This window comes from Cynocephalus volans, chromosome 1 (assembly GCF_027409185.1).
Source record: "Cynocephalus volans isolate mCynVol1 chromosome 1, mCynVol1.pri, whole genome shotgun sequence".
Taxonomy (NCBI): domain Eukaryota; kingdom Metazoa; phylum Chordata; class Mammalia; order Dermoptera; family Cynocephalidae; genus Cynocephalus; species Cynocephalus volans.
In genome coordinates this window covers 249,905,740-249,927,911 of record NC_084460.1, presented here as the reverse complement: position 1 = coordinate 249,927,911, position 22,172 = coordinate 249,905,740, and the positions used below count along the sequence as shown (strand labels likewise).

At 36.1% G+C, this 22,172-nt stretch overlaps 1 protein-coding gene across 1 annotated transcript; it reads right to left on the bottom strand.

The window, feature by feature from the left end:
- Positions 1–343: 343 nt before the first annotated feature.
- Positions 344–19,939, bottom strand: DUSP19 (dual specificity phosphatase 19). Its single transcript, XM_063076526.1, has 4 exons — positions 19,644–19,939; positions 14,649–14,695; positions 7,112–7,264; positions 344–724 (listed from the first exon to the last, which is right to left on the bottom strand). Exons 1-4 carry the CDS (start codon positions 19,867–19,869, stop codon positions 506–508), a joined length of 645 nt encoding a protein of 214 aa, XP_062932596.1. The 5' UTR covers positions 19,870–19,939; the 3' UTR covers positions 344–505.
- Between the last annotated feature and the right edge of the window lie 2,233 nt (positions 19,940–22,172).

Genomic DNA, 22,172 nt, shown 5'->3' with positions numbered 1-22,172 from the left:
CTAGCTACTTCTTTGGGGAAGTTTAAAGTATTCATTTTTAATCTTAAAAAGATTCTTTACAAAGAAATTTACCTTCCTGTGAAATAGTAAGTTAAGCAGCACTTCAAGTTTTTTCCTTCATGAAAACAGTTGCTGGTATAGAAAAACACTAAAAGTTTTCATCAACTGATTTATTTTTTCTATGTTCTAATACAAATTTTGAATTTAAACCTTTTTCTTCCACAGAAATCAATGTTTGGTAATACTTTATTATTTTTCCTTAGCAATTCAAAGAAGCATTTAGTCACATATTATAATAACAAAGAGAAAGTAATATAATTTTAAAATTTATTAATATGCTAGCTCAGATCAACCAAATTGACCTGTTTCCACTTGAAAAAGGCACAAGAAAAGGAAGTTTTTGCTAGTCTACTATCCAAAAAGGGAAAAGATGGCTATAGAGGCTAATTCAGAGATTAGTTATCCATCATCTGATAGAATGTGACTCATGAACTGTTGTCCCTTTCTAATTCCTGTATCTGTCACACTTATTGCTTTCTTTGCTCTCTTGATATGTACGAAGCTGCTTCATGAAGCCAGAATTTGGACATATGGAAGGCCTTGCATTTTTCACCAAAGAAAAGGCACTGGTAAACGAGGTTTCTTCAGAATTCATCAGGAAGCCTATTACAATTGCAGCAGCCCTGGAAACTCCTGCATTACAATGAACAAGAACTACTCCATCCTGCAATAAAATCAAACAAAATCTTCATTATTCATTTGAGAAAGGTCATTAAATTGATTGCACATTCTTATATTACTTAAAATTATAAACATTCCATTTTATTGATTTATTTGATTCAATTTATTTGGTTATAAAAAAAAAATTCATTGCAAACAATGAATGGAAAAACAATCAATCAATCAACTAACCTATACCTTCTCTCCCTACTCCCCCAGGACTGAAATGCTTTAATGATGGATTTGGAATTCTGGAACAGTATCTTTTATTAAACTAAAGTAATCCAGTAAAGTACATATAAAAGCCTAGTAACTTAGTAGCCACATGTTTATAAATAAGAGATAAATCACAAGGGACATACATGGAAATATAAATAAAACCATAAACTAAGCAGAAAGCCACATACAATCCAGGTACACATAGTGTTCCCATAAAGAAACTAGAGTCCCTGGCTTGGAAATTTATGTGTAAAATGATCAGGAAGGAAAAAAAATTTCTACCCTTGGACATATTTTGTTCTGGAAGGAAATAACAAAAAATAATTAAATTTATGAGTTAGTAAAATGATGATACAAATAACTCATAACAATGAAGTGGAAAAGGTAATCAGATACCAGCATGAAGTCAATAAATGATAAACGTTTCAGGTAACTTGCAAATGATACTTTCCAAGTGAAAAGGGACACAGTGTAAGACCAATGCTGATGGGGGCAATATTGCATTAATAATAAATGTGATAGATCTGATGGAAAAGCCCTGATACAGCTTGGCTTATCTCAAGCTTTTAAAAAGTTAATGATCTAGGGCCGGCCCGTGGCTCACTCGGGAGAGTGTGGTGCTGATAACACCAAGGCCATGGGTTCGGATCCCATATAGGGATGGCCGGTTGCTCACTGGGTGAGCGTGGTGCTGACAACACCAAGTCAAGGGTTAAGATCCCCTTACCGGTCATTTAAAAAAATAAATAAATAAAATAAAAAATAAAAAAATAAAAAATTAATTAAAAAAATAAATAAATAAAAAGTTAATGATCTAAATGAAATGTAGTGAACTGTGAGCACACCCTACAGAATTAGACATTTCAGTTACTTCATTTCCTGATCCTTCATTTGGCACAACACAAAGGAAAGATAGGAACAGAGGAAGGGGAAAAAAATACTACTGAAAATCCTCTACCCAAAGCACACTTTAACAATTCTATTGCTATGATTCATTAGATTATTTTACTTATATTAGTTTTCTCAGATTCATATATCTGCTGGAAAATTCCTTTCCAGGATTGTGTAACAAATTTGCAAGGCATCTCTTTTCAAGAAAGCCAAAGGGCCAGCCAGTTAGCTTACTCAGTTAGAGCGTAGTGCTGAAAACACCAAGAACACCAAGGGCAGGGATTTGGATCCCAGTAACAGCCAGCCATCCAAAAAAAAGCCAAATGATTAACTACAAAATGAGTTAATATTTTGAAAATCCTCCTACCAAAAAGACAATTTCACTTGCTTTCTTATAGACATTCACGACTCATTTTCAAACTTTGTTTCTCTACAAGAAAAGCAAAAGACAAATATTCAAATATTCACTAAACAGTATACATCTGGAACTTTTCTCACTTTGTGGCAATAGCTCATTTTTATGACACTTAAGATCTTTAAAAACTATATTACAGGCTGGCCAATTAGCTCAGTTGGTTAGAGCATGGTGCTGATAACACCAAGGTCCAGTGTTTAATTCCTGTACCAGCCAGCCACAAAAAAAAAAAAAACAAATTATATTACAGTAACTAATATAAATTATTAATGAATTCCATGAAGCTCAAAACATATTAATTAAGTATTCCAAAGAAGCTTGCAATTATAAGCTTAATAAGCAAGAGATACCATTCAATATCATTTAAAATATTTCCTGGCTTTATACTAGTCAGCTGTATTTTATGATCCATAAATATGCCTTTGAAAATAAAACCAGCTTTATTTTCAGTCTCATACACTATGCATCCAATTTTAGCTAATTTTTTTAGCCTTCCCAATGAAATGAAAATTTTTAGCTAATGTTAGTATTTTCTTCTATTTTACTACTATATATAGCAGTTGCTCTTCCACAGATTATGAATTATCTACCTTCTACCTTTTTATTATTCCTTAGGTATCACATTATTCTTGAAAGTATTTACAGAGAAATTATTGGCTTTATATTCCTTTTCCAGAATTCAAAATAGTGACAAATAATTTATAATTTTTTTCCTTTGCACTTGCTGTTGTCCTCTGCCTGGAAGAGTTTTGGTACAGCTAAATCTGGCTTCTAAGAAGACTGCTTCTCTCCAGGTGAGAGAAGGGCAGAAGGAATGTCTTAGTCATCGTGGTGTGCCTACTACATAATGCAATTCTTGGCACATAGTAGGTATTACATAAATGTTTGCTAAGTGAATAAAATAATTTGTTATGCATTTCTGAAAGGAAAGCGTTGTCTCAAAAGTTCAGATCACCATTTTGCTACGGGCAGATAGTAACTCCATTTTATAGAGTTTTCTTTGTTTTCTTCTGTTATTAATAGCTTTTCAATTAGATTGTAAGCTCCTTGAGGGCAGCAATGTGTACCCCTCACAATTTCTCAGAATAAGTGATTAATATTTGCTGACAGACTGAGCCAAGTTCAGGTGTTTTTCTTACATATAACTTCCAATAAAACTTGGGCATGATGTGTTCTGCAAATGCTTGACAACAGCCTATGATGAAATAAGAATTTTGCAGTGGATGAAAAACTGTTACCAAATGTACTGTTTAATTCAGCTTCTTTCTTTTTTGGTAGTCAGTATTGCTCAATAAATGAAGCAATGTCTTGATTTATATTTAGGTACAAACTTCTTATCTTACTGAGGTCCGGCAGCAAACTGGACCACACTTTGGGTAGCACAGGTTGGACTAGTCCACTCATGACAATCCACACTAGAAGAGGGCAATGTAAACATGGAAAATACAAAACAGTGCTGGGTAGCATGTGAAACAAGCTGGAAGAACCATTGAAAAACGTAGTGAATTTAGATATTTATTTAGAGTCATAATGTTTCTCTTATGAACCTTTACTTATATTGAACAAAAAACTGGAAACAGCTTACATGTCTCATAGTAGGAAATTAGATAAATAAATTATAGAAATCACTAAGTACTAGAATACTATGTAGAAATTAAATATTATTTGATATTAAGTATACAAGCAGGCTATAAAAGAACATGAATTATATACCATTTTATTAAAAATGTATATACATATTATACATTACAAATAATATATAATAGTACATATTATATATAACATATAAAATACAAATGAATGAAAGAATGAATAACTTTTTTTTTTTTTTGGCAGCTGGCTGGCAAATGTTAAATGTTAAAGTCCTAGAAAAACTTATCAAAATGCAAGAGTGGTTATATCTAAGTGTGGAAATAGGACAATCTTAATTTTTATCTGTATTTTCCATTTTTTCTACAATGAACCTGGATTATTTATATAATGTTTTAAAAATCACATCTTATAAAATAAATAATAATAAACAGAGGATATCAAATATGCATTTTCATACTAACAAACAAAACCTTTTGCAAATAAAAAGAGTGGTTAAATAAATTTAGTTCCTGAAAGAACTCTCGAGGCTACAGAAGTTACCATTATTGCTTCTCTCTCATGTGTATTTCTGTCCCTTTAGGCATAAACCTGACAAGTGATATACAAAGTGGAGATAGTAGAAGAACAGAGAAATCAAAAAGGGTTTTATAAGTACAGAAGGAAATAAGGAAAGACAGGGGAAAATGGAAGACATTCTATTTGGCAAATATATGTAAAAAGAAGAAAATAACAAACTAGGGCCTAGAAAGGTAGTTTTGAAATATGCAACTCACTGAGTAATTAGATTTTAAAATATTTGAAAATACAATAGACAAAGTCATGAAGAGATCTCTTCCAGGAATAACCAATGAAGAAAATTCAAGAATTCTATTGCTAAAACTAAGTACGTATTAGTCTAAAGAATAAAGAGTTTTCTGAACAAGGAAATACTGGCTGAGGTTAGGATCCCAGTATAAGACACAAGGCTTGAGAAATTAGAATATACTGTGGAATTCTAATACATCTTGAATCAGAAACATCTTATGCAACAACTCAGATCCTCTTGGTACCATCATCTCACGGACACTCAGTTTGCTTCACCTCAGCTGTGACCCCCATGACTGACTGCTCCCCTAAGTTACATTAATTTTTGCTTGTCTAAGAAGGCCTGGCTCTTCCCCCAGGGTGTCCACAGCATAGACAGGCATTCCCTGAGTTCTGGTTTCTCTTGCTACTTCTGAACTTGGATGAAAAGTCACACCACAGGGCATTGGTTTGGCTTCAAGCTGCCTGCTGAAGGAGTAGAATGTCATAAACTGGAATTGTGGGGTTAGTTACCTCCTCATAAGCCAACTTTGACCAATGGAAACAGGAGCTGAGAGGGAGCCAGGCAGATATCCTTCCACCCTGCCAAACTCTGTATAGAGGTGCAGTTTCTTTGTACTGCATGTCCAGAGATGTCTTGGGTAGAGCAGCTGTACCTGCTGAGCACCCAGCTATTTCCTGGTCAGCTCACTGTGAAATTGTCCTCAGCAGGGTAAACACATCCATCACTTTGCATTGCTTCCCATCCTACCTTGAATCATTTTCCTTTCTTCTCATTCTCACTACCTAGGGATTGTACCTGTCAAATTAAGCATGAGCTCTTAACCCTTGTCTCAAGCTCTATTTTTAGAAAACACAAGCCAAGAACCATTCTAATTAACTATTAGCCCAAATAAAGGCAAACTTTATTTAAAAAATTTTTTAATTCCAAAGTTTATTAGAATACTCAATTTTTTGTTTTTCTTTCTAGATACTATGATCCTCTCCAATTTCTACTTGCAACAGGAACATATCTTCTAATTCTAATATGAACAAGGATGATATCTATTCTTTATCATCTAAGGCATACTCTTTATCTCCTTAGAGCAGCAGCTAATATAGAATATATCATTTTTATTTCTAACACTATTAACTAGTACACGGGAATGTTACAATCCAGAGCCTATAAAATTTTTCACAAGAGAAAAGAATGGCCAATTTAAGGCTTTGAATTAGAAAACCTTGTTCTTTGATTCCAGCCAGATATCTGCCATGAAATAAAGCTGACGAACAGTAGAGCTGAATTTTCCAGTTCAGTAGGAAGGTACCTAAAACAGTGCTGAGCACATAAGGCACTCAATAAATATTACTAAATGGAAGGAAGAAAGGGAGAGAGGAAGAGAAAAAGGGAAGGAGAGAAAGTAGAAGGGAGACCATTACACCAGAATTCAATTAAACTGGATTCTAATCCTAGCTGACATTGTTAGGTGTTCCAGGAAAGTTACTTCTCTCTATAAGTGCTTCTGCTTTCCTATCTATTTATCTTACATAAATTTCATAGAAATTATTTCCTGATTAAAACTGATGTCATTTCGGTCCGGCCCCGTGGCTCACTCGGGAGAGTGTGGCGCTCATAGCACTGAGGCCACGACACTGAGCCAAGGGTTGCGATCCCCTTACCGGTCCAAAAAAAAAAAACAACAAAAAAAAAACTGATGTCATTTCAAGATATAATTACTAATAATAGCTGATCTAGACATCCTGCCTGTCAGAATGTTGGCTTGGATCCAATATCAAGATTAAAGTATTATATTGTCTATTGGTCTTCTAACATCAAAAACCAATGGACAGCTTCTGATAATATTTTCATACAATCTCAGTAAAGCAATACACGTTTAGTCCTTAGAGTGCCTTAAAATTCTACTGATAAAAATGCATAGTTGTAATCCTCCTTCAGTCATTAAAATGAATGCATATAGCGGGAGGGAGGAGAGAGGGGTGGTTTTGGTGATGGGCAACAATAATCAGCCACAATGTATATCGACAAAATAAAATTTAAAAAAAAAAATGAATTCATATTAATCATCATAAATACACTAGCAAGACTAGAACATTCTCTATCCTATAGTCCATCTGATCATCTTGCAAATTGGTTAGAGGGCCAGTGGTTATAAACCCTCAAAGGAAATCTAACTACATATTTACACAGAAAAATTCACTTAAGTAGAGGATTCTATCTTCTAACATTTCTCAGTAAGGCATAGGGAGATGAGACTGAATTAATGGTAAAAGTAACTATCTCATTAAGAAAAGAGCAATTAACTCTTTTCTGAATAACTGTAAGAATTAATGAAATATTGTTGAAGGTGAAATTCATAATGGCCCTTTAGAGATTCATTACAAAAATAAAAAAATAAATAAAGATTGGGTAATGGACTCATAATTTCAAATTTCTGCTTCTGAAGAACTGTGGATCGAAACAAAACTTACCTTCATTTTCGCTTGTTCAATAAATTCAAAACATTCTGGAAAATAAGACACGATATTGGTTTCAGGCAGATCCAGTATAGAAATGCTCTTATACGTAAAGTCACTGAGGAATGCATTTTCAACTCCATATGCAACATTAAGAATATGAGTCACCTTAAAGAGAAAGAAAAAGATGATTTTTAAAAGTCTCATGAATTAGGTTATCTAAAAAGATGCTGGGATGTTGATATCTGTAACAAGAATAACCAAAAATTTAAATATGACTCACTTGAATGATACTTCCTCCAAGAAGCCTTCTCTGACTACCTCATCCCTCACCAGAAGTGCTCCTTCTATATACTGTAATAACTCCCTATTGTTGCACTAGTTTAGATCACCACTTAGAGACTGTCTCCCTCACTGCACTAGAAAATAAGGGTAAAGACCATGTTTAACTTACGTAAGTGAAATGTAAACATAAGTTACATGTTTAACTTACGTAAGCACTATGAGTGAGCAGGGAGCTTAACGGAAAGTGCTTATAAAATCCATTGATTGAATCAGTGAATGTCTATATAAAAACTTAAATAGAAGAAGTATATCAATGATACGAAACTTCCCTTTCAATAATTACTTCCCTAATTTCCTTCATTTTCTTTACTAGCAAAATGGTTCTCAAGTGTGGCTGCACATTAGAATCACCTGGTGAGCTTTTAAAAACTATCAATGCCACAGGGCCTCATACCCAGAGATTCTGATGAATTAGTCTGGCTGAAAAGCAAGGGTAGCATGGGAGGCAGTGAGGGGAAGGGGAGTATGAAAGACTTTTTTCATATGTTACTCTTGAGCATGTCCATCTCCTCCTACTCCATCTATGTATTTGAGCCCTTTTCCTAGAGTCCTTGAAGCATGTGGAAGGAGCCATGTGGAAAGTTCATTAGATCAGAAAAATGAGTCACTGTTTCTTATCATGACAATGCTTCTTACTGTATTTACTCTCCTTCCTTAGCGTGTGTCTTAGGTTTTGCCTAACCTCCATATTTTCATGTATTTCACACATATTGTAGAGTATCTGTCTAGCCCTGACTCTCTGGCCCCCCTCCCTCTCAGGTATGCTCTGGCAACACCCCACTCCTCCCCCAAACATAGTTGACTAGATTTGGGCTGGCACATGACTTAAGGTGGCTGTTCAGATTATCTTTACAAACATTAAAAGACAGAGTGAGCTACAAATGTGAGAGCTGTAAGACAGCCATTTTCTATTATGTGCTCAGAGCTACTAAAGAACTGCTGCTGCAAAGTAAGATGAATGGAGGAGATATGCAGAGAGGACTGGGGCGCCAGGGGGGAAAGGGGCTCTCTTGTATAGCCTTCCATTCCCTGGCTCCAGTCTCTGGTGAGGCATGGCCACTCCCTGCCCTTGGGTCCAGAGAAGCTCCTGTTATTATTATACCCATTCTCTTTCCTTGCTCAAGTTGCTCAAATTGGTTTCTCTGGCTCACAACCAAGGGTATCGACTACAACACTTAAAGAACCAGGCCTCATGAAGAGAGAGCCATTGACCGTTTAGTAGCTTAACTGCCTTGAAGAAGAAAGACAACAACAAAAAAACCCCTCAAATATCTACTTAGGAGACTCTCTTAAAATGAGAGAAGAAGGAGAAAGTAGAAAGGATGGAGAGCATTTTTAGAAGATAAGTCTGAGAGCTGGCTGGTTAGTGCACTTGGAGAGTGTGGTGCTGACAACATCAAGGTTAAGGGCTCAGATCCCCACACAGGCCAGCCACCAAAAAAAAAAATTTAAAGTCTGAAATATCCTTCAACTTATGTGACTACATCAAGTCCCTCTGTCACCCCCAGTGTACTCCTGGCCAGGATTCTATGATTCTGCCCTCAATTACATAATATCTTTCAGTGTTTTATAATACTGATGTGTCTTCACAACTATATCCTACATTCTAAAAGACCAGAAATGAACTGAGGCCTTACTACTTACAAAATTATACATATATAATATCAATTACACATATATACATATATAATTGCCTTATATATCACAGGATTATGGATAAGACCAAATGAGAATCTTGGGAATACACATTGAAAGGTAGGTGTGCTTAACAAATATTGTGGATTATTAAACTACCCAATGCCTGGGTAGTGTAGCTGTTTGGAAATGAAATTTAGATGTGTATGGACTGAATGATCCTGATTGACAAGAATTGTACTGAGTCACAGGTGGTGGTAGTGATGGGGGACCCAACCTAAAACCCTCCAGTAATAAAACATACTTCTAAAACTTAGTTACAGAGCTCCTAATAATGTTTGCCCTTGGATTTGCAAGTCATTCATATTAGCAATAATATGAATAGCCCCTTTACTGAGTACTTAATATGTGTCAGGCATACATGTTATCTCACTTAGTACCCACATTTACGCATATTATTTCCATTTTTAATAAAATTTTATTTTTTAACTGGTTCAAATATCAAAAGACTGTGAAAAGAAAACATTGAGAAGCCTTGTTCTCAACCTGTCTCTGTCTATTGTATTATCTCCCACCCTAAGGGTAACCACCTTTATTGGTGTCTTGCATGTTCTCTCAGTGTTTCTTTATGTAAATGTTTTATTTATTGACTTTCTTACACAATGGCAACATCCTTGGGAATTTTTTCCTATTTAAATATGTCCTGAATATCTGTTCATATCAGTATATAGAGACCCTTTTTGTGTGTTGATTTTGATAGCTAAATAGTATTCTGTGATGTGGGTGTACTATTGTTTATTTAACCAGTTCCCTATTGATGGACAGGTGGGTTGTTTTCAATGATTTGCTATTATGAACAATGCTGCAATAAATAACTTGGAACATTTTAAATATTCTATCCTCCATAGTGCTTTATTAGACACACACCAGGCACTTAAGGAGTACTTTATTAATAAAGCGACCATTATTACCATCTATAAACATTAAGTTCCTATAGAAATTTTTGAAATAGTCCTCCACAAGAGAATTTCTACTAGTAGCAGCACTTTACTTAAATCCTAGAATATCACTTTGAAATGTGCCATGCATTTAAATCAATAATGTTGTTTTTCAGCATCCTTAAATTTTTACAGAAACCTTCTCTATTCAGTGGTTCAGTTTAGCTTCACTTCTACCAGGCATTATTAACAGGATCACTGTGTAGAGATAGCAGGATCTCTTAAGCAACTACTTGTTTCACATCACTAGGATAAAGTTGAATTTGAACTTGTGTACCATAGAGGGGAGAGACGATAAAAACACTCACCAATGTAAAAATCTATCAGTTTCTATTTGTCATTTTTACCCTGAGAAACATTAATTTATTAGTGTAAGCAAGTCTTTGAAACTTGTTTTACTTAAGTTAAAATATCAATATAAGAGGGTTTCTGTTGGGAAATACAGTGATTCTCATATCCTTATGCAAGTCAAGGCCATTATTTCTTATTGTCAGGCAGTAATTATAACAAACCAAGGAGAGCCCAGTTTAAATACATCAGTCAGTTAACAAAAATGTAAAACTAGTTAATGAACTGGCTAGTAGTTATTGCCTTGAAGAAATAATTGTAAGTGTTTATCACATAAATTTTTTTTATCTTCAATCACAATTTTTTTCAGAGCTGTGTGTAACAAAGGTAAGTAGGACAAAGTATCCTCTAGAAGTTTGCTAAATAGTAGAGGAGAGGAAAACGTGTTTACTGATGGTAATAATATATGGCAGAAAGGGGCCAGCCCATGGCTCACTTGGGAGAGAGTGGTGCTGATAACACCAAGGCCACAGGTTTGGATCCCTATATAGGGATGGCTGGTTGGCTCACATGGGACGGCATGGTGCTAACAACACCAAGTCAAGGGTTAAGATCCCCTTACTGGTCTTCCTAAAAAAAAAAAAAAAAAAAAGTATGGCAGAAAGTGTTAAGATCTAAAAGAACAAATAATTATGGGACCAAAAGAGAGGAACAGATCTTGTCCCCCACTGAGAGCCTTTGCATTTGCTATTCTCTCAGACCAAAGTGTTCTTTCTTCATCTAAGCATGGGACATAAGGTCATAGTTGAAATGTCACACCCCCAGAAAGGCCTAGCCTAACTCGTGATGTCCCCCTGCCACTCTTCTCATTGCCTTGTCTCGATTCTTTTAGAGAACATATTCTCATCTGAAAGAAGCATACAAGGGTACTTCAAAAAGTTCATAGAAAAACAGAATTAAAAAACAATATGAATCTTTCCATAAACTTTCTGAAGTACCTTCATATTTTAAGAGCTTTGACCTTACTGCTTGTTCATTTCCATATCTCCTTTACCTACAAAGGGGACTAGCACAAAGTAGGTGCTTAATATTTTCTGAACAGATAAATGAGCGAGATACAAAATGTTACATATCAGCACACCACATCAAGTGGAGACTCCTCATTCTCACATACCCCATTTGTATAGTGGGTGAGAGTCAGGGTTGCAGTCTTTTTTTTTTTTTTTTTTTGTCTTTTTCGTGACCTGCACTCAGCCAGTGAGTGCACCGGCCATTCCCATATAGGATCCGAACCCGCAAGGGGAGCGTCGCCGCGCTCCGCACTCTCCTGAGTGCGCCGCGGGCTCGGCCCAGGGTTGCAGTCTTTATGGCTACTCCCTGCTTCTTCCAAATCACTTTTTTACCCTGCAGTAAAAAATCTTGGCTCATGGGGGTTCGAACAAACTGATATCCCATCTTCTTCACATTCTGCACTCTGTCCCTTGGGCACCTCTCAGTTTGCTAAATCCTACCCCAAGTCCTATCACTATCCTGGATGACATCAATTTCCATTTAGGTTTAACAATTCCCTGCCATCTTATCTCCAATGACCTTCATCACTACTCCACTTCAATCACTGTCCTTCAAGGTCAATGCCAGAACTGCTCCAGCTCTGATACCATTAATTTAGGTATCCCACTCATATCTTTCAGGTCTTTCACTCAGTTCCTCCCACTAGACTTCATAAGAACTATTAATTCCTTGCTCTTTCTACTTTCTTCTTATCTATCAGCCCCCTCTTGTTTTCACTTCCTTTTCTATTCAGTTTATAGTCCTTAGTCCACCTCTCCCACACCTGTCTGACAAATGTTCATTCTATACACAGACTGCTAAACGTTGCTAGAGAAAAATCACAATATTGCTTTTCATGCCTATCATAAATTCATGACAGCCAACCTTTCTTGACCCTCAGTAATGCTGGGCAACTATATTTTCCTAGTAGGCTGTTTCCCTCATTTTCCATATCAGCTCTTTCAAATATTGCACACTCCCCTAAAAACATTCAGTGCTACCATCTCTTCCTTACTCCAAGCAAATTACTTCACTTACTACTTTCCAGTAAAAAGAGAAGCATCACATAGGAACTCACACATCCTACCATCAAATCTAACAACCTTGCCTATAACTGTACTTTCTTTCTGTCTTCTGATTATAATAAATGATGTGCTCCTGCATCCTCATAAAGCTTATTCCAGTCCCTGTGCTTGGGGTCACATGGCCTCTTACTTTCCTGGTACTTCCCTCTAGCCATAACTCTTGCTTATCTTCATAACCTTGCTGTATCTTCAATTCCTTCCTCTGCCATCAGCCTTAAAACATGCTCACAACTCTCTCATCTCCCTCCCCTGTCCTCAATATAACCTATGGCTCCTTCCATTTTCTTCTGAAATCTGGCTTTGGCCTCCAATTCACATGAAATTGTTTCCACCAAAAATACAAACAACCTCCTTGTTACAAAGTCTAATGGACATAATTTAGTCCTAATTGTCCTTCAATTTCTGTAGCATCTAACACTGATGACTCTCTCCTTAAAACACTGTCCCCTTCTTTGGCTTCCATGACACCATATTTTGGACCTGCAGATTCTCCTTCCTTTGATTATTCCTTATAGGTTGGTATTAGTCAACCTATTGGTTCCATGATAGAGTTCTGTTATAGGCCTTCTTCTCTGCTCACCTTAAACCTCTTCCCAGATGATTTCATCTACTCCAATGAGCTCAATCACTACTTATAACCTAAAGATTCCTAAATCTGTATCTTCACCTCTCTCCTGAACTTCAGACCCCATATATCCATACTGTCTACTAAACAACTTTACCTAGATGATCCACAACACCTGAAATTAAAAATGTTCAAACCTGAGTTCAATGTTTTTCCTCCAAAACTTGTTTCTCCTACTTGTTCCCTCTCTCATGGAATGGCACCAACCCTACTTAAAGTTACCAAAAAAAGCTAGTTATCAGCCTTGACTCCTCCTCCTCCCTCAACCTCACCTCCCTCTGTCCCATAAGTAACCAATCACGAAATTGTGAGAATTTTACCCTCTAAGAAGACCCTCAGATCCATCCACTTCTCTCTATTCCTGCTGCATCCTAATCTAAGCTGCCATTATCTTATTTTTAGATTACTGCAATAGCCTCATAATTGGTCTCCTCATCTCTAGCTTGAGGAACCCTCCAATCTATTTTCCACACTGCTTCTAACAATCTTTCTAAAATGCAAATTCTACCCTGTTACTTTTCTGAGTAAAACCTCTTAATTACTTTCCACTATCTGTTGGATCAAGTCCAAATAACTTACTCTGGCTTACATGGCCTTTTGTGATCAGGCTCATGTGTAACTTTCTGGCCTTGTCTCTTGGTACCCTTCTTTCTCAGACTCTGTATTCCACAGTTACTGAACTTCTTTTCTGTCCCTGAAAGCATCAGCCTTTCCCTTGCTCCTGAGCCTTCACACATACCATTTCTTCTATCTGAACACTTTTCTATCTGGTCCTTCCCCACCCCCTTCAGAGCAAAACTCCAGCATCACTTCCTCCAGGAAGCCTTCCCTGACCCTCCTATCCCCAAACAAAAGAAAACAAAATGAACATGGGTTAAGGGCATCATCTCCTGTGCACTTCTACAGCACCCTGCACTTCCCAATGAAAGCACACAGCACACTGTACTGAAACTGCCTGTTTGTCTCTCTTCCCTCTCTTCCCCTCAGATCATAAGCTTCATGTGAATAGGTCTCGTTCTCCTTGAACCATACCAATTCCATGACCTGAAACAGTGCTTGACAAAATGGTACACGGATAAAAATTATTTTGAGTACAAACTGAAATAAGTAATAAATCACATACATTGTGTGGAGGAGGGTGGGAGGAAGTGGTATTAGGGAAGAAGTGGTCTGTGAGTTGGGACTCAAGGCATGGATAGATCTTTGACAAGCAGAGATGAGGGAGAATCTATAAGTCTATCCCACACAGAGGAACTACATAAGCAAAGGTAATAATGACATACCTCCAAAGGTTCTTGAGTATATGTGAAGGAAATTGAGAAGAACATAAAACTGAGAAGATGGATTACAATTCCACATATTTGAATTAGGTGCAATAATTTTTGCAACTTTACTAAAATGATAGCCAAAATGTTACCAATTAAACTCTGAAATGTACCAGATATGGATGAATACAGTTTTTCCTAAATAAATGTAACAGTTAAAAGACTTCCTATATGTGGTGCTAGACTTGAAGCTTTTTTTACCTTGTGTTTTCTCAGTGTATCCAGATCATGAGCAGCATCTTGTGAGCCTATAAGAAATAAATCATATCACCTTGAACATAAATATAATTATCCTTTTAATACAAATTTGTACAACAATTCTGTTAGTTATTCATTTATTTTTTAAAAACCCAACAACTTGGGAGGACTTCAGTCCAAACTTCTGAAGAGCAATTTGGTTATATTCATCGAAAAATATTAATCTTGTATTTCCCATTGGATTCTGAATCCCATTTCTGAGAATTTGTCCTAAAAGTTATAAATGTTGCAAAGATAAGCTATAAGGATGATCATCATAGATAGCATTGTTGATAATATGAAAAATGAAAACAAAACAACTAAAAGCCCAATGATAGGGATTGGTTAAATAAAAGATGGTACAAATACATAGTGAAATATATACAGCCATTATCACCATTAGAGATAAGAAATGTAGAAGAATATTGATAGCATGGAAATATGTTCTTAATACATAAGGTGATAAAAGCAGGTTATAAAATGCCATCATCCATTTTTATATAGAAACAAAAATATATGCTTAAAAATAGAAAGGAAGTATATAGAACAAATGTTAACAGTGGAGTTCTAGGTGATTTTTTTCTTTATGCTCATTTGTGTTTTTTACAATAAGCATCTCTTTGTCTTGTAACTTTAAAAAGGATATTAAGAAAATCAGACACCCACAAAATGACTTAGTGCCAGCTGGTTGGGAATACCAGTAGCTTAGAGCAAATGCTGTTGGTCTAAAGGACCCCACCCACACTCCGTGCACCACTAGAGCTGTACCTTTTACAGTCTCTTCCTGTCAAAGTTGGCTTTCCAAATCTCCCACACTTGGAAACTGGCTCTATCTAGTTAATAAGCAAGTTCATACAGCAGAATAACTAGTTCAAGTAAAGTGAGTTTCAAATTGAAAAAGTAGGGCATTTATATTTAAAGATTTCAAGTATTTTATGTTCCTGAATTGGATTCCATTTCTATAAACAGTGTTTTTCTTACATTACCTATCTGAGGAACTAGCCAAATTTCATTACATGATTTTTAAGTAGTTAAAAGGCCAGCAAGTATGCTATTTGGCCTATATTCTCTTGATGATACCAAGCTCACAGACTCCTTACTGAGCCCACATTCAGCTTCATCCTACTTAAAAGTAAGTCTATCAAAATATTAACATATATTAAAGCTAGATGGTGGATACATAATGTACAGTAATATTATTTTTTGTAATTTTTTATAAATTTGAAATACCTCATGATTTTTTTAAAAAATTTTTCAGTTTTCTACTATAGTAGTCCTAACAATATCCAGGAAAAAAATAGGTTCAAATAAGTTAATTGAAATGTGGTGTTTTAATATGCATACCATCTTTTAAATAATAATTCTACTCTATTTCTTAAAATAGCAAAAAACTGAAAACATGACCTAAATGAAATTTTCTTTCCTTTTTTACCCTAGACTGTCATTATTATAAATATTAATCCACACTGAATGTTTTGATCATTTCCATTAAACACACACACATAGCCCAAACACACAACAGGCTGATTACTCATATTTCAGAGCTGGCTGCCATATTTTGAAAGTGACTTCCAGAATATGGCTATATTGACATAAATTTAGTGTTCTTGAGACCAAAAAATGCAGCTTGTATGCTCTGCCTTTTTAAACAATAATAAAATTATACCTGGTAGTATTTAGCTCAAGTTAATCCTCTGTAAATTCTAGATGTAAATATCAGCTTTTCCTCAATTTTAAATGGATGCTTTGTGTTACAGACTTGTATTAAACTTTTAATACAAGACTTTAATAAATTTTTCTTGTTTTTAAAAGAAATAAACACTATTAATCATATAGTATGACATTGTGTTATTTTTAAAATCTTTGTTTTAGAAAAGTAGAATGTCATCCTTTCATAAATTATTTTAATTGAAATCAAACAAGTATCAATTTTAAGAATTTGATGATCTTAACAGTGGTTATATGAATCTCTACTTGAGTTAAAATTGAATACCAAGTCAATATTATTGAATGATAATTTTAAAAGTAATTTAAAAAAAGAAAGTGTTTAGTGTTCACAACTAAACAAGGAAGTCTAATAATAATTTACAGTTATATTTTTACATTGACACTTATAAGCCACTCTAATATTCATTATCTTAGACAAGGATTATTATAGAAATTTAACAGATAAGGTAATTGATTTAGAAAGAATATGTATTACATGCTAATGAAGCTAGAACTTCTAACAAATTCAATCTTTTGCAATTATAGTATATATGTCATAAAATACAGGCTATGGAAGATCTCTAGAAGCCTATTTCCATTTTTCTAAGATATCGTTTTTATGAAAACGCCAAATACCAGTAATGTATAAATTCTGATGTAGAATGCCTTAGTTTACAAATCACTATTTTCAAAATTTCATACTTTGTATGAGAGTTGGGTAACATAATGTTGTGAAAGAAGTTTACATAACAAAGAGCTATACAAATTTAAAACAGTATCTGCCTCCCAAGAAAATTGAGCTTCTTAGATTTCAGAAATCCTCTATAATCTCATAAAGTATCTCAAGCTTTTCAGCTGAAATTGAACAGATCTCAAAATGTCACCATTTGCGACTTCTTAACAGAATGGATATAGCAAATAACAAATGCGCCTTTTAATTACCCAAAAGAAATGAAAATTCCTGCTTTTTCAAATCAAGTTGGATTTAAGAAAATTCCTCCTTAAATTTTTGTTGTAAAAATATAATTTGCAAGGACCAGCCCATGGCTCACTTGGAAGAGTGTGGTGCTGATATCACCAAGGGCACAGGTTCAGATCCCTATATAGTGATGACCGGTTAGCTCACTTCGGAGAGCATGGTGCTGACACCACCAAGTCAAGGGTTAAGATCCCCTTACTGGTCATCTTTAAAAAAAAAAAAAAAAATATATATATATATATATATATATATATATATATATATATATATATATATATATATAATTTACAAAGCCTAGGACAAAAATGCCTACTAAGATCTTTTATCTACCCGTTAGATGGTTCAAGGGCTTATACAAGATTTTTGAAATGCAGTAGCTTATTAGAGTTTACAAGTTAAATGAAAAAGACAGATTACGTTTTTATAGCTCTTCATTTTCTTTATTCTCCACCAAAAACAAAAGTTGTCTGGCATGCATGTGCTGGTCTGAGGAGTTGAAGGAATCTCTTAGAATCTGTCTGGAAACAATCCCAATTTCCCAGAGAAAAACGAAGTCTGGTCAGAAACAACTCCTTCATTGAAAGGAAAAATTTTAGTTGTAATAACCATCCACAAGTCTCTCAGGAATAAGGCGCTTGAAACTAGGCAGCATAGGGTTCCCCCCACCCAGGACTCTCTCAGGATCCTGGGGAGGCTTCCAACCCCAGTATGAGAACACTGCCTTTATCATTTCATTTTGGATAAGTCCACATATGAAAATAACAAGCAAAGTTCATGAAAACTCTGAATTGGTGAATGATATATAAAAATTCTACCATAATTATTTTAAACCATTATTACTGTAATCGAAGCCAAACAACCAAAAAATGTGCCTGGACATATTTTCTTTCCTAGATGTGGTAAGCAAGACCTGGGTGAATGTTCCTGATTGCTAACTGATACGCTAAATTTTAACGAGGCAAGAATTTGGCATAATTTTTCACTGGGCTACAGAAAGTAGTTGGAGATATTTATTTGGTGAATTTAAAGATAACCTATGTAACGATTCATATATACCATACAATAATAACTCATATGTATACTTCAATTGATTTGTGTCAAAAACATTTCACAACAAACTCAGGACAACTCTATGAGAGAAGCAGATGCTGTTATTTCAGCTTCCCAGATGGCTTTTTGGAGGACCAGAGAGGATAAATGACTTGCAGTAGCTATTAGAAGCAGAGCAGGGCTGAAAATTTGGTCTACCTGAGGCAATCTAGAATAACAATGAGAGCAAGGAGTAGGGCTTGATGCCCATCTCTGTTATTCACTAAATGTTTTACCTTGTGCAAGTTACTTAACCAATCTTAAATCCCAGTTCCCATGTGTAAAATGGAGCTCATAATCTCTACTTCACAGAGTCCTTAAAAAGAGTGAGATGCCATGTGCCACTTGCATAGTGCCTGGCTACTTCCAACTCCCAGTTCAGTGTTCTTTCTACTCAAAAACGCCTTGGCTGCATAAATATTGACAAGTCATTTAATCTTTCCAAGTCTTAATTTCTCTATTCAGGAGTGAAAAATAATTTAGATCTACTTGAAAACATCGTTGACTATTTTTTTAAAAAACGCCATACTATATTCTTGCCAAATTAACAAGTTTGTACCTTTACAATCTTGCTTCGTTTGCTATTTGCGGACTATGCTTATACAGGGACTCTATTTCCATAATACAAGAAACCCTAAAACAGTCAGACTCATAGCTATAAAATAGAAAACCTCCTCCTGAACACTCCAAAAACAGACACTATGAACAGATGTGGGCCACAGGAGGCATGTAAGAGTATACCATATGGTTTGTAACAGCTGAGTAGACAAACGGGCACATGACTATTTCAAGTATTAACTTTTCGATAACTTTAACCCATGTCACTTGTGGTTTTGTCTGGTAAAAGCATTGTTTTTAATTTGACTTTTCTAAAAGGCTATATCCTTTTATAATCCGAGAAAGCACAACATCAGTGTGTTATCCTCCAACGAAGTTAGAAAAATAGGAAGGAAGCTCTTCTAAAATTCACATACCAGGTGCTAAATGCTACTTATGCTTATGGGTATATTGCGGGGCAGAAACAACTCTAGCTGGCTAATGCAAGTTCCATATCCAAAAAAGGAAACATTTCAGCTTTTTGGCAGCAGAGCTGATAATACAGACTATTACACATAAAAGGGTAAAATAAGAATGTTATCTAGTTAAAAGGACTCAATGACTTAGTGGCAAATCGAAATACTCACCCAGGAGTAACCATGGCTTAATAACGCCAACTTGCAGGTCCGAGTTAAGGTCCTGCACATAACCACAACCACCCCCACTGCTCGGCTCTACTTCTTCCACAACATGAGTTCTGGCATCTTTCCATGTTTCTATAATTTTCTTTCCAGTTAGCGTTGTCACCCTGGTGCATTGCTTCCTGAGATTATTCCGGGAGAATGCTTTAATTTCCTGGTTAAGGGAGTGCATTACATGAGCAGTGGCTGGGAACAAATACAAGCAAATCCAGCAAGCACAGAGAGAGGTTGAACTGCTTCGTCCCTTATTGCTCAGGTAACAAAGACAGCCTGCGGGGTGCTCGCCCCTCCAGGTGACCGTAGCAGCCGCACCCGGAAGACAGACAGATCCCGCTCCCTTCTTCCCAGCGCTGCTATGTAAGGCGAGGTTTGATTGGCCATTGAGAAACGCGAACCGAATGGATGCTGTTTCTCCTTCCTGTAGGTCGGAAACTTGCGTTTTCCCTGCATGCCCAGAGGATCCCTTGGGGAGTTCTCTTATTGTTGCTGTTTTAATCTACCTTTATTACACACGCAGAATAGTAAAACAAAAGACTTAATTGGACAGAGGGCTGCTATTTCCTGGCTCTTTAAAGGCAGTGATTTTCTGGATGTTCGATTGGTGTCACTTACGGTAGTGACCATGAACCATGCCGGCTGACCTGTGTGTCGCTCCTGGTTTAGTGAGGCTGGGGGAGTTGCAGTGCAGACCCTCCCACTCCGCAGAGCCTTTCCTGTCCGCCTGCTTGTAGGGTAGTCCACGGGGTGCTGCAGCAGACGTTAGAAGTTATTTCTCGCTTCCTGTGTCCTTCTGCTGTTCTGCTGTTACTGCCAAGAGGAACGTTTACAAGATAAAACGTGTATATTTGTGAGGCGATTTAAGTAAAATCTAAATATATATATATATCTTTTAAAAAATTTTTTATATTATGTTTCTATATAGAGATTAACAAGATTTTAAAAATTATTTATTTTCTGACTTTCCGCATGTATTTTTACCTGCTGAAGGCTTTATGCATTAATTATACTTTCTGTTTTTAAGAAGCATTGCAGCAAGGCTGTTCATACAGAGGTGAGAAAATCAAGTGTACAAAAGAGATAAATTACAGAATGATAATTTAGATTACAAAAGGATGATCTGTTTTGAAAACAAGAAACAAAAAACCCCAAACCAATTTCTTTAAATAGGACTTTTCCTAAGCCCTATTAAAATAAAATGCAATTTTAGATAGACTTACACACAATGTATAGACACATGTATAAAGTGAATAAGTTGCACTTCTGAAAACTTATTCTCCAACACCCCATATAAAAATTTTTGTTGTTGAAACTTTCGGACATAAAATTAAAATAAACTGTTATGGACTGTATGTTTGTGTCCCTCCAAAATGCATATGTTGAAGCTCTAATCCCCAATGTGATAGTAGTTAGAGATGGGACCTTTGGGAGGTAGTAAGGATTAGAGTAGATCATACAGATATGGCCTTCATGATGGGATTAGTGGCTTCATGAGAAAAGGAAGAGATATCCCCCTACCCCCAATGCTTCAGGGAAATGCCATGTCAGGACATAGGGAGAAGTGATGCCAGAGGAATGGTCTGGGAGGCCTGATAGTCAGCTTCAGCCCACCCCATCCTCTTACCAGGTTCTTGACTCCACCACAGGAGAGAATTCAAGAGCAGAGTCACAGTGGAAAGTGAGAACAGGTTTAATATAACAGGTGAGAAATACAGGTTTTCACAGAGAAAGTGTGGCCTAGCTCCAGTGACTGGGCAGGGTCCACACCAATGTTAATACAAAAGTAAGTAATATACACTTAAAATTCAGTACAGAGTGCAGGCTGACTCAAGAGAGTGAGCACCTGCTTGCTGAAATTGTTTGTTAAAAAGGAAAGCATACACACCTCAGCTGGAGAAGTGCAGGTTGGCTCCAGGAAAGTGAGCAACCACCTGCTGAAAGTAAGTTTGATACGAAAAGAGAAATGCACACTCCACAGGCAGAGTGCTCTAGAAGAGTGGGCAATGACCAGGCCTTCTGAGATTTGGCTTTTGTAGTTTTGCTATCTAATTAATATTCAATTAAGTGGGTGATTCCCAGTTATGTAACACAGTCTTGCACATGCTCAGTTGGTCTCCTTTTGGAGTGTGTTGGTTGGTCAAATTCTATTACACACACTGAACATATTCAAGAATGTTCTGTGCTCTTTATCATTTCTAGCAGAAGGTCATTCAGCTACCAGTTATATAACCTTTCTCTACTGAGCATGTCCAGCCACTGTATTTGCATAAGCCAGCACTTTGTGATCTCATTTTCCCTGTGTTGATGCTGATAAAAGGTCTAACTAGCAACAGTAACTTTCCTCTAAGGGAGGGCCTGGAGGTGGGGTCGGAAATCTTATGGAATGTCTTGAAACTCAGAGGCATGTCCTGTAACCTGAGCCCCAGGAAAACTGAGCACCTTCTATCTCAGAAGTAGGCTGTCCACAAGCCTGGAAGA

What these genes read in the sequence shown, in the direction of transcription:
- DUSP19 (XM_063076526.1), bottom strand. Translation starts at nt 19,869, where the DNA reads ATGCACTCCCTTAACCAGGAAATTAAAGCATTCTCCCGGAATAATCTC. An exon ending in ATACACTGAGAAAACACAAG is followed by an intron (nt 7,265 to 14,648) that starts GTAAAAAAAGCT and finishes TTTCTCTTTAAG; the next exon opens with GTGACTCATATTCTTAATGT. An exon ending in TTGAACAAGCGAAAATGAAG is followed by an intron (nt 725 to 7,111) that starts GTAAGTTTTGTT and finishes ATTTTATTGCAG; the next exon opens with GATGGAGTAGTTCTTGTTCA.